Here is a 13,580-nt window from a genome sequence, read left to right as displayed (position 1 = left end):
TACCAGCCTCCACCATTTCCTCTGGCAGCTCATTCCACACACGTACCACCCTCTGCGTGAAAAAGTTACCCCTTAGGTTTCTTTTATATCTTTCCCCTCTCACCCTACACAAAGTAATTTGTAACTTAGAAATAAATAAAATGTCACCCTAATCATTGTCTGCAGTATCTGAGAGAAATTGCATTCAACTATTTAACAGCAGGAGTAGGATCTTCGAATGATGCAACATGGGAGAAAGTCATAGAATCACACAGTACAGAGGAGTTCCTTAGGTCCGTTGAGTTTGAACTAGAGTATTCTAAGTCATTCAGCCCATTTTTCAGGGGTGGTTCTTAAGGAGAAGTGAGGGGCTAGATTAGTGTGGTGCAGGAAAAGCACAGCAGGTCAGGCAGCATTGAAGAGTAGGAAAATCGACGTTTCGGGCAAAAGCCCTTCATGAGGAGAAGTATCCAATTATACAATAATCTGACATCAAATGCTTTGTCCTGTTACACTGTATCACCAACGGCAGACATAAATTTATTTTCTTTTGCCCTCTTGCAGGGTGTTCCAGGAGCCTCTGGTCTTCCAGGTATTGCAGGACCGAGAGGCCGACCGGGTTTTCCAGTAAGTAGATCACTGTTGGAATGAGATGATCCAAGAGGTGCCACTGAAATAAAATACAGTAATAACAGCCTAACTGGGGAAGAGCAGCAGAGAAACCAGCTTGAAATAAGATCATGACATTTTCATGGGAAAGATGTAAAATCCTGGAAATATGTTCATGAAGGCATTATTCTGCAGCAAGAGTTAATAGTAGAAAGGGGAAAAAAACAGGTGTTGATGTTTTCAGGGCTGACATAGGACAATACAATGTTGAAAATTCTCGAGCTGGTTAAATCAGATCCATTGTATGGGGAGTGTCTGAGTTTTATTTTAAGTGGACTAAAGGGAACATTCCACAGTTTGATCCATCCCTGGGAATAATGTATAATATTGATTTGGAAACAGATAGTGGTGATGAGGCTTTGCAAATCTGACAGTGTCTGTGGAGAGAAACTGAGCTAGTGTTTTTATGGCTGTCCTTTGGAGCTTCTTTTGAACCACAAACCTGATCCATCAATGTCCTCTCCTTGCCATCATCGGCTGTCCCTCAATCCAAGGATGGTGCATTATCACCAGTTTCTGCTGTGAGTCTTTATGCACCTGAACAGGCTGATTCTCGATCTCCAGGTGTTTGGGGCAAATTGTCCATGACAGGATGAGATCCAAAGTGAGGAGTCAGTTTCCTTTTCTTTCCTTCTCTGTCACCAGTCTGTCTATTGTTCAGATGTAGTGATACAAAACATGAAGCAGTTTGATAGATAAGTTGTGGCCATTCTGAAGAATTGGTAAGAAGTCTATCTCATCACTGCTGCCTCACAGCGCCAGAGACCCGGGTTCAATTCCCGACTCAGGTGACTGTGTGGAGTTTGCACATTCTCCCCGTGTCTGCGTGGGTTTCCTCCAGGTGCTCCGGTTTCCTCCCACAGTCCAAAGATGTGCAGGTTAGGTGAATTGGCCATGCTAAATTGCCCGTAGTGTTAGGTGAAGGGGTAAATGTAGGAGTATGGGTGGGTTGCGCGTCGGTGTGGACTTGTTGGGCCAGAAGGCCTGTTTCCACACTGTAAGTAATCTAATCTAAACACCATTTATGTTAATGGTGCCAAACATTGAAGAGAGAGGTGGCACGGTGGCTCAGTGGTTAGCACTGATACAGACAGACTCTAACCTCACACCTTAAAGGCATTGTCTGAGCTGAGGTATCACTTTTTCTTATAAAACCTTAAATTATCTCGAGAATGTGACTTAAAAGAAGTTCTGGGATTTACGTTTCAATGAACCGAAACCAGCAAATCCATTCTAAAAGATGAAAGATTTAACAACAATCTGATTTGTCCAATGTATTGTTTCAACTTTATGACACTATAATCTTTTGCTGTAAATTCTGTGTCTTATGATCCTGCTTCACAACCACCTGATGAAGGAGCAGCGCTCCGAAAGCTAGTGCTTCCAAATAAACCTGTTGGACTATAACCCGGTGTTGTGTGATTTTTAACTGCCTTTCTCCCAATTGTGTTGTACACACAGCACTGATCTACACACTGATCTACACACGTGTAAAAGTTACAACACTGTATATCACTAGGAATTAGCCATATCATCGATCACTGGGAGCTTCCCACAATATAAGGCATCAGTGAAATCTGCCTATGACACTGATCTGTAACTGGGACCTACTAACAAGTTGAATTCATCACCGGGAACCAGCCAGATTGTTGACTCACTTTCTGAAGTACTGCTTTGAAATGCAGTAACTTTGAGTGACGTCTTTTTGTTCCATGTTTTAAGGTGGTGAAACAAGATATTTTCACAAAAATGGTTACAATGACAATGGTTCCCAAAATCAGATCTTCAGCCCCTTAAGAGGCAATGAAGACTTTCCAGCAGTTTGCTAAAGAACATGAATAACATCAGCTGGAAGATGGGAGCGAAAGTGCGGCCACAGAATGCAGAGTGGGCTAGTAGTCCCACTGAGAGGCACTAGGCTCTGGATTGTGAAGCACCTATGGTCACTCACTGATATCAGTGAATGAGGGAGTACCTAAACTCATAGAGTCTTAGAGATGTACAGCACAGAAACAGACCCTTCAGTCCAACCCGTCCATGCTGACCAGATATCCTAACCTAATCTAGTCCCATTTGCCAGCACTTGGCCCATATCCCTCTAAACCCTTCCTATTCATATATCTATCCAGATGCCTTTTAAATGCTGTAATTGTACCAGCCTCCACCACTTCCTCTGGCAGTTCATTCCATACACGCACCCACCCTCTGCATGAAAAAGTTGCCCCTCAGGTCTCTTTTATATCTTTCTCCTCTCACCCTAAACCTCTAGTTCTGGACTCCTCCACCCCATGTAAAAGACCTTGTCCATTCGCCCTGTCCATGCCCCTCATGATTTTATAAACTTCAGGCTTCGATGCTACAGGGAAAACAGCCTCAGCCTGTTCAGCTTCTCCCTGGAGCTCAAACCCTCCAACCCTGGCAACATCCTTGTAAATCTTTTCTGAACCCTTTCAAGTTTCACAACATCCTTCCCATAGCAGGGAGACCAGAATTGCATACAATATTCCAAAAGTGGCCTAACCAATGTCCCGTACAAAATAAAAATTAAAAGAACTGTGGATGCTGTAAATCAGAAACAAAAATAGAAATTGCTGGAAAAGCTCAGCAGGTCTGGCAGCATCTGTGAAGAAAAATCAGAATTAACATTTCGGTTCCGGTGACCCTTCTCAGAACTGTACAGCCGCAATATGACATCTCAAAGCCTATACTCAATGTACTGATTGACAAAGACAAGCATACCAAAAGCCTTGTTCACTGTCCTGTCTACCTGGGATGTCTGTTTTCATGTAGGACTTCCATCCTTAAGAGTGTGATTTTGTTTTAAAATTTATTGTGATTATATTGTTTATAATTAGGTTTATAGTTTGCACATGCTTGTAAATGTTTAAAATTTATAATTTTATCACTTTTTGATTTCTAATGATCAGTGGTCCTTCACCAGAGGTGTTTCAGAACTACGACAAAGACATGCTAGAATAAATACAACATTAATTCACCATATCAGTGAATTTAAACAAAAATCTCGTAATATGCCTCGAATCCTTGTGTTAAAGGAAACACACAAATTAATCTTTTCAAATATTCTTTCTTTCCAGGGACCTCCTGGTTTACAAGGGTTACAAGGTGACCAGGTAAGTTTTTAACTACACAAACAAAGACAGAACTTGCTCTGAAACCTCAGCAGGTCTGGCAGCTTCTGTGGAGGGGAATCAAAGTTAACATTAGGGTTCAATGATCCTTCCTCAACACCTGATGAAGGAGCGACGCTCCGAAAGCGAGTGCTTCCAAATAAACCTGTTGGACTATAACCTGGTGTTGTGTGAATTTTAACTTCCTCAGAACAGTTTTTCACTACTGGTAGCCTGAGGATTTGCTTATGCTGAAAATGAACTATTTAATTTTGATGAAATCTTTGATGTATTACAAAATGATTACATTATTGTGAAGTGTAAAACACGGAATAATAATAGTTCTATGTACTACGGTGTAATGCTAAATTATGGATGAATGGTCTCCTAGTGAACTCATTGTATTGATGGTCCAAATCTAAATGATTGGTGATGATGCATTTTACTCAGAATGAGCTGCTATTGAACATTACTAATGCCTCATGGCATTCTGAGAAAGAAAGCTTCACTGATTAGATTAGATTACTTACAGTGTGGAAACAGGCCCTTCGGCCCAACAAGTCCACACCGACCCGCCGAAGCGCAACCCACTCATACCCCTACATTTACCCCTTTAACCTAACACTACGGGCAATTTAGCATGGCCAATTCACCTGACCCGCACATCTTTGTGACTGTGGGAGGAAACCGGAGCACCCGGAGGAAACCCACGCAGACACGGGGAGAATGTGCAAACTCCACACAGTCAGTCGCCTGAGGCGGGAATTGAACCCAGGTCTCTGGCGCTGTGAGGCAACAGTGCTAACCACTGCGCCACCATGCCGCCCAATAATAATGGTTTGGCATAACTCGTCCGTCAATTTTGAATAATCAAGTTTAGTTACTGATTTTTTTGTCTTAAGTCCGTGAGTCATTTGCACATAAATGATAGTGAGCACCATTAGCCTCTGTTATTTTGACAGAACAATCTGAGCCATTATATTTGAAGCTGAAAGTGAGTTGGCAATTTAATTCTTGTAGCATTGTAAAATATTTATAATTTCTTCAGGAGAATCCATTGCTTTGTTTGTGTGCCCAAATTGTGTCATAGCACACACCTAACACATTCAATGTGCTCGCATGGTGTGATAACATACTCTCTGCATATTATGCAGTAATACATGTCCGGTGCACAGTTGGTGTGCCCACATGTGATAGTAGACACCCACAACTCTGGTGTGTCCAGATTGCCTAATAGCACACTCCCAGTGGTCTTTTGGTATGCCTACATTGTGCGATGAACAATGTGTAAGAATGTACCCAATTGTCTTTCCTTTTGTGCATACTTGGTGCATCCAGCTGATTGTATTACGTATTGGTCACTATTGGTGTGAACTCAAGTGGTTAAACTGTTGAGGTTTGATGAAAAGTTTGATTTCCAGCTGTAGAGGGGCCTGTTTTAAAAGTTCTAAGATTTTCCACACTATGAATGGTTTGCAGAAGTAATTTGTTTGATCACTGGCTGTCTCTGACTGATAGGTAGGGAATGGGGAGAACAATTCAACTGATATAAAGAATCATGCTGGTTATCCGAGACAACTGTTTGACAGTCAGATATAAAGCAAAATGATTCAATCTCTCTGCTTTGTTGTATCTTTCGAGTCAGTCGTCAGCTTTCACAGAGAAGAACAGGGCAGGTTCAATGAAATCTTATGGTAGAGATTAAATGCTTGCTCCCCTGAGAGCACAGCTTGGCACGGTTAAAATAAAACAAGAAGTTTCCACTAGTGCCAAGGTGATGATTTTGAAAAGAAGGGGATTGAGACCCTAGGCTGACAATAGGGCTCAACATAAACAAATCGCTGAGGACCGAGATCGCTGTCGTGTATCCAAGAGAAACAAAGGATCAAACTTGTGAAATAAAGAACTGCAGAGTCGGAGATCTGAAACAAAAGCAGAAATTGCTGGAGAAACTCAGCAGGTCTGATAGCATCTTTGGAGAGAAAGCAGAGTTAACACTTTGAGTCCAGTAATCCTCCTGCAGACCTGGGTGAACTTCAAACTTGTGATCTTGAAATAATTGCATAGATGCTGGTGTCCTGTCACCAATTCACCTGTTATTTACCTGTGCAGAGCACACTGGCTGTGGCCAGCCCACTCAGAGTCTGGCTCCTGATCTGAGAAGATTCTGATCTGCTGGTTATATTGGTCAGCCAGGGTTTTCCTGATTGGCCCAGGTTATCAACCTCAATCAAAGATCTCGTAGTCAGGAAGATCCCTGGGTCTCAATCACTATCGATCTTACCTTGAAATAGGTGATGCATGCAAAGGGTGTCCAAATATATCAGAGCTCAAACTGTAAAACAGGGTTAGGGCGATAGAAGCAATATCTGATAGCAATGAAAGGAATAGATGCTGGACACTGTGAGGGATCTTCTGGTTGGAGGAGCTGAGTGAGCTTAGTAACTTTGAAGATCTTGTGATTTGAAGTTACGTTTTGCATCTGAGTTGCTGATTTCAGACCCAGTTCAATGGGAAGTTCCAATCTCAAATGTATATTTTATCATTTTTGGCAGGGCATTGGATATCCAGGTCAAAAAGGCGAGAAGGTAAGGGCTTATGTAGTTCATTGTGTGAAAGCGTTTTCGCCGACAATGAAATGTCAAAGAGAAATATTCTCCTTAGCCATTTCTTCCACTTTGTATCTTTTGAAGAGGTTAAGAACAACAGGACAGAATAGAACTTTCCAGCAAAGCATTGCTTTCATAATGGAGTTAAATTAAACAAGTAATTCACTCAACATCATCCATTAACTGTTACAACTTGAGACTGCAAATGATCACTTTTATTTCATATTGCAGCTAATTTGAGCTGATAGGTGAGGTTGCTGAGCTTGCTAAAGTTTGTTCACAATAGCACTCCTGCAGCTAGTTATCTCAGACAACATTGATCTTATGTTCTCCTGCTCCTTGTCCTGATGGAAAATTGAAAACATTGTTATTTAACTGATAAAGGGTGACCTTGGCCTAAAGAGATATACTTCTGAATGTGAAGGTTTTGCAACAAGGTCACTGTTTTAGCTCATTTAAACTTTGCTTTAGAATAGACAAAACCACAGTAGGGAGATGATAAATGTTTGTCTGTTCAGGAACTCCATCTGGGATCAAGGATGATTCAAAAAGACCTCCCAGCAGAATTAAGCCTGGGTGAAACCTCTTTGCTTGTATCTTACCCCCCCCAGTCCCTAAAGATTTCCAAGATTTCCTAATCAATTTGTTCAGAGAATATTATTATATAGCTCAAGAGCGGGTGGGACTTGAGTCTAGCCTCCTGGGATAGAAGTCATGATTTGGAGATGCCGGTGTTGGACTGGGGTGTACAAAGTTAAAAATCACACAACACCAGGTTATAGTCCAACAGGTTTAATTGGAAGCACACTAGTTTTCGGAGCGACGCTCCTTCATCAGTTGGTTGTGTTATCTGATCACCTGACAATCACCTGATGAAGGAGCATCGCTCTGAAAACTAGTGTGCTTCCAATTAAACCTGTTGGACTATAACCTGGTGTGGTGTGATTTTTAATCCTGGGATAGAGGCAGGGACACTACCATTGCACCACAAACGCCAACCCCCCCCCCCCCCCCCCCCCCACCTTAAAATCCTTTAGGAATGAGTTGGAGCTGTAGCAGATGATTCTTACTGTTCTAAAGTGATGGCAGTCATTCTGTTATGAATTCTACAGTCCTCCCCCCAACCCCCTCCCAACAGTTAGAGGGCAATAGAGGAGCAGACATTTTGGCAAATCACAGTAAGGTGAGGAACAGGTTATAATTGTATGGGATTTCAACTTTGCGAACGTTAATGAGGTCGCCTTAATGTGGAAGAATTAGATGGGGTGGAATTTTTTGAAAGTGCACCCAGCAGAGTTTTTAATGCCTGTTCTTTTATAGTCCAATAGAGGCTGGGCAGTGCTCGACCTAACCCTGGGGAATGAAGTTGGTCAAGTGGTTGAAGTGTCAGTGGGTGAACATCTTGGAGAAAGTGACTGTAACGCTAAGTTTTGGAAGTCATTGTAGAAAGGGATAAGGATAAGTTAAATGTCTACATTGTGGGAAGGCTGATTTCAATATCATTAGGACAGGATCTGGCACAAATTGAGTGGGAGCAGCTATTTACAGGTAAGTTTATGTTTGCAAAGTCAGAATCTTTTAAAACATGGTACAGTGAGAATTCAGGGTCAGTGTTTTCCTATCAGATTGAAGGATGAGGACAGCAAGTCCAGGAAAACACTGGATGTCAAGGAATATGGAGTGTTTGATAAAGAAACAGAAGGAAGCATATGTCAGGTGCAGTACATTAAAAACAGGGAGTGTCAAGGAACAGGAGAGTGTAGTTAGGAGGGCAAAGAGGGATCATGAAATATCTTTGGCAGGAAATCCCCGAGGCATTTTGTAAGTATATTAAGAATAAGAGGATTTTCAGGGAAAAGATAGGATCTCTTTGACACCAAAGGGGCAACCTGTGGGTGAGGTGTTACATTAATAAGTCTCATCCACATTCACAAAGGCAAAAGACATTGTAGCTGGGGATTTCAGTTGGGACGGTGAGGTTCTAGAACATGTCAAGATTAATAAGGAGGAGGTATTTGATATTTTAGCAGGCATAAAGGTGCATAAACCCCCAGGGTCTGATGAGATGTAGATATATCCCAGACTGCTATGTGAGGCAAGGGAGGAGATTGATGGTCCTGGAGGAGATATTTAATACCTCACTGGCCACAGGTGAAGTGCCAGATGATGGGAGGATAACTCATGTGGTTCCTTTGTTCAAGAAGGGTAGCAGGGATAGGCCAGGTAATTACAGAGCAGATAGTCTGATGTTGGTGGCAGGAAAATTATTGGAAAAAATTGAAGGGCGGGATTAATGAACATTTGGAAAGGCAGGGATAGTCAGTGCGGATTTGTTACAGGGAGATCCTGTCTGAATAATTGAACAATGTATTTTGGAAAGGCGACTAAATATATTGTTTAGGGTGCAGTTGATATGGACTTCAGTCAGGTCTTTGACAGATCCCACATGGAAGGCGGTCCAGAAGGTAAGAGCCCAAGGGATCCAACAAGTTGGCAAACTGGATTCAAAATTAGCTGACAAATAGGAGACAAAGGGTGTTGGTGGAGGGTTGTTTTTATGATTGGAAGCCTGTGACCAGCGATGTATCACAGGGACCAGTGATGGGACCCTTGCTGTTTGTTATATACATTAATGATTTGGATGTGAATGTAGATGGTATAGTTAGTAAGTTCACAGATGACAAAAAAATCTGTCACTTCAATTCCCCCTCACACTCTGCCGAGGACATGCAGGTCCTGGGCCTTCTCCATTGCCACTCCGTCACCACCCGATGTCTGGAGGAAGAACGCCTCATCTTCTGCCTCGGGACACTTCAACCCTGTGGAATCAATGTGGATTTCACCAGTTTCCTCATTTCTCCTCCCCCACCCTTATCCCAGTTGCAACCTTTCAGCTCAGCACCATCCTCATGACCTGTCCAATCCGTCTTCCTTCCCAACTATCCGCTCCTCCCTTCCCTTCGACCTATCATCATTCCTCCCACCTCCATCCACCTATTGCACTCTCAGCTACATTCCCCCTAGCCCCACCCCCCTCCCATTTATCTCCCCACCCCCAAAGCTCCCAGCCTCATTCCTGATGAAGGGCTTTTGCTTGAAACATCGTTTCTCCTGCTCCTCGGATACTGCCTGACCTGCTGTACTTTTCCAGCACCACTCTCTCGAAGAAAATTGGTGTTGTTGACAGTGAGGAGGATGGCCTCAGGCTACAGTCTGAAGTTGATCAGCTGCTAAATTGGGCAGAACAATGGTAGATGGAATGTAATCCTGGTAAGTGTGAGGTGATGCCTTTTGGGAGTTCCAATAAGGGAAGAAAATAGACAGTGAATAGTAGGCACCTAGAGAAATAAAGAGACTTTGGTGTATGAGTTCAAGGATCCCTGAAGGTGTCAGCACAGACTGACAGGGACAAGAAGATGCCAGCCGACATTAGCCGGGGTGTAGAATACAGGAGTACTGTGAGCAGTTCAGGTTGCTGCACGATCAGAAGGATGTGATTGCATTGGAAAGCGAGCACGAGGAGATTCCCTGGGATGTTGCCCTGGGATGGAAAGTCTCAGTGATGAGGAGAGACTGGATTGGCTGGGGTTGTTTTCCCTGGAGCACAGGAGGCTGAGGTGGGTGGGGAGATCTGATTGACAGAGACAACATTATGAGAAGCACAGACTGAGTAGGTCATGAGAATCTCTTCCCCATGGCAGGCGTGTCTAAGACTAGAGGGCACAGTTTAAGGTGAGGAATGAGTGGTTTAGAGAAGATCAGAGAAAGAATGTTCTCACTGAGAAGGTGGTAGAAATATGGAATATGCTGCCTGAGAGGGTGGTGGAGGCGGGTACATTTAATATCTAAGTAACATTTAAGAAGTATCTGGATGAGCACTTAAAATACCAGGGCTATGGTCATGGCTATAGCAGGCTATGGACAAAGAGCAGGGAAATGGAATTAGTGTAGCTTGGTGCTTGTTGGTCGGCATAGTCATGGTGGGCTGAAGGGCCTGTTTCTATGCTGGATGGCTCAATGACTCTGATAATGGTCATGTCCCTACCTCTGAGCTGGAAAGGCTGGGTTCGAGACCCACCTGCTCCAGAGTTGTGTCATAACATCTCTGGACAGGAGGTTTTAAAAAAAACCTATAAACATGGAGGCTGCAGCCATGATTCTGATGGAAGTGGTTCCGTCATCAGTTAATGGAAGGTGGTCAGTCTGTTGCTCGCTGTTTCTCATATCTTCCATGCTCCACCTATAGGCCATGCAATGAATTAAATTAAATCAAATTGAGTTTATTTTGCAACAGCTATGCAAAGCTGAACAAAGAATTTCAGCATCCATCTTGGTCACTTTTCTTGACGTGGTATTTGTGAACTCGGTATCTATAGCATTGTCATCTCCTTTTATAGCGGGAATGTTGGATGTTAGCCCACCTGCCTGACATTATCATTATGTATACATCTGCTTATTTCCCCTTCTCGTCAGGGTGAACAAGGTGACCCAGGACATATTGAACTAATCGAGCCTCAGGAAGAAATTTTCTTCAAAGGAGATCAGGTATAAGCCACAACAGACTGGCTTTTGATGACTATATTGCAACACAGTAAGAGTGATCCTTTAATGTTAAAGATCATTCACACAGCTATCACAACGCTGAGGAAATAGGTACCTTTTTCATTAATACAAAATGTTGCAAATAATCAATCACAGATTGAGACAGGATACTGCCCAGTATAATGCTGCATAACATTGACCCAATAAATAAATCAAATCTTGGTGTAAAATGTTCCTTTTCTTTCAGGGCGAGAAAGGCCCTCAAGGGCCACTTGGATTTCCTGGATTCCCTGGGCCTTCAGTGAGTGCAAAGCATTTTCCTGCTCAATTTGTTGTAACTTGAGTTTCCTCTGACCAGTATTGTGAGAGTACTATTATCTATTTGGGATAGAATTAGCAGCTAAGTTGCAAAATCAAGGTTTATTAGGAAGAGTTAGCGTAGATTTCCAAAGCAGAAATCATGTTTAACTAACTAGCCTGAGATTTCTGAAGAGGTAACACCCTCAATGAGGGTAATGTTGATGAACATGGGTTTCCAGAAGGTGTTTGACACAGTGCTACACAACAGACTTGTGAGGAAAGTTCTAGACCATCGAATAAAAAGGACAGTAACAATGTGGAAACAAAACTGGTTGAGAGATAGGAAATAGAGAGGAATGGTGAATGGCGATTTTTTTTTCTCTCTGTCTGGAGGAAGGTCTGTAGTGGAGTTCCCCAGGGGTCAGCATCAAGAACGTTGCTTTTCCTGATGTATAATAATGATCTGGACCTTCATGCACGCAGGACAGTTTTCAAGTTTGCAGATGACACTAAATGTGGAAGAATTGTAAATTGTGAAGAAGGCAGTGTGGAACTTCAGAAGGACACTGACAAGTATGAGGGGTAATGTTTTCATGCAGAGGGTGGTGAGTGTACTGAACGAGCTGCCAGAGGAAGTGGTGGAAGCTGGCAAATTACACACAATTAAAAGGCGTCTGGATAGGAAGGGATTAGAGGGATATGGGCCAAATTCTGGCAAATGGGACTAGGTCAGATTGTGGTGTCTGGTTAGCATGGATGTGCTGGACCGAAGGGTCTGTTTTTGAGGTGTATGACTCTGTGACTCAATGGTGGAGTGGGCAGAGAGGTGCCAGATGAGGTTCCACTCAGATGTGAGGTGATGCACTTTCATAAGAAGGACATTGAAGGACAGTATAAAGTAGGAGCTACAATTCTAAAGGGGTGCAAGAGTAGAGGGACCTGGGGGGGGGGGGGTATGCGTGCACAGATCAGTGAAAGTGACAAAGCAGGTGGAGAGACCAGTTAATAAAGCAGACAGTATCCTCAGCTTTTTTAAGGCCAGAGTACGAGAGCAAGGAGGTGATGTTGATCTTGTACAAGACACTTGTTAAACCTCAGTTAGAGTATCTGTACAGTTGTCGACATCATAAGATGTGAACACATTGGAAAGAGAGTGCAGTTGCGAATTACAAGAATCATTCCTGGAATAAAAAACTTTATTTCTGAGGATAGATTGAAGAAACAAAAACAGAAATTGCTGGCAAAACCTAGTCTTTATGGCAGCATCTGTAGGGAAAGAAAATCCGAGTTCATGTTTCTGGCCCAGTGACCCTTCATCAGAACTGAAGGAACTGTTCTCCCAAGAGAGAAAAATGTCAAAAGGAAATTTGCTTGGGGTTTTCAAAATCATGAGTGAGCTGGACAGAGTAGATAGGGAGAAGCTCTTCCTGCTCATAAAAGAAACAAAAATGAGAGTGCGTTGATTTAAAATGATAGCAAATGAAGCATAAGTCATGTCAGCAGAAACCTGTTTTGGCAAGTCAGTAGTTAGGGTCGGGAGGGCACTCTCTGGAAATATGGGGGAGGCAGGTTCAATTGAGTCAAAAAGTGTAGTGCTGGAAAAGCCCAGCAGGTCAGGCAGCATCTGAGGAGCAGGAGGGTCGATGTTTCAAGAATAAGCCCTTCATCAGGAATGTGGTGTATGCCCAAGGGGCCTGAGAGATAAATTGGAGGGAGGTGGGGCTGGGGGGAAGGTAGCTGGGAATGCGATAGGTAAGTGAAGGTGTGGGGGGGGGGGAAAAGGTGATAGGGTGGTGTGGATAGGTGGGAAGGAAGATGGACAGGATGGTGCCGAGTTGAAGGGTTAGATCTGGTATGAGGAAACTGGTGAAATCGACACTCATGCCGTGTGGCTGGGGGGATCCCAAGGCAGACGATGATATGTTCTTCCTCCAGGCGTCGGGTGGCTAGGATTTGGTGGTGGAGGTGGCCCAGGACTTGCATGTCCTTGGCGGAGGGGAAGGGGGAGTTGAAGGACGGTAGGGTTGTTTATTGCGTGTGTCCCAGAGATGTTCTCAGAACCATTCCACAAGTCGACGGCCTGGCTCCACCATGTAGAGCACCAGCACCACACTTTTTGACTCTGATCTCAAACATCTGCAGTCCTCACTTTCTCCTACCAGGTTCAATTGAGGCACTGAACAGGGAATTGGATGGTTATTATTTGGCCTGAAGTAAATTGCAAGGGTGTTTGCAAAGGCAGCAGATTGCACAAGGTAATGATGCCGATTTAAGGAGTTAGTGCATGCATGAAGGGACAAATAGCCACCTCCTGCACTGTAACCATTCAGTGATTGTGTGAATCCTCTGAGTA

General features: G+C 43.3%; 1 protein-coding gene across 1 annotated transcript in view; it reads left to right on the top strand.

Moving 5' to 3' along the window:
* The window catches only part of LOC122555674 (uncharacterized), a 260,338-nt gene that overhangs the window by 100,852 nt on the left and 145,906 nt on the right, over positions 1 to 13,580 (top strand). The window contains exons 10-14 of the mRNA XM_087993923.1: positions 544 to 606; positions 3,744 to 3,779; positions 6,332 to 6,364; positions 10,859 to 10,930; positions 11,175 to 11,228. Of these exons, the coding sequence (XP_087850049.1) occupies positions 544 to 606; positions 3,744 to 3,779; positions 6,332 to 6,364; positions 10,859 to 10,930; positions 11,175 to 11,228 (258 nt within the window). The remainder of the gene's footprint in view (positions 1 to 543; positions 607 to 3,743; positions 3,780 to 6,331; positions 6,365 to 10,858; positions 10,931 to 11,174; positions 11,229 to 13,580) is intronic.

The sequence above is a fragment of the Chiloscyllium plagiosum genome, unplaced genomic scaffold (assembly GCF_037043375.1).
Source record: "Chiloscyllium plagiosum isolate Xiang-an unplaced genomic scaffold, Cpla_swu_hap1 HiC_scaffold_13, whole genome shotgun sequence".
Lineage (NCBI taxonomy): Eukaryota > Metazoa > Chordata > Chondrichthyes > Orectolobiformes > Hemiscylliidae > Chiloscyllium > Chiloscyllium plagiosum.
Note: the sequence above shows the minus strand (reverse complement) of the source record. Positions and strands in the feature narration are given on the sequence as shown.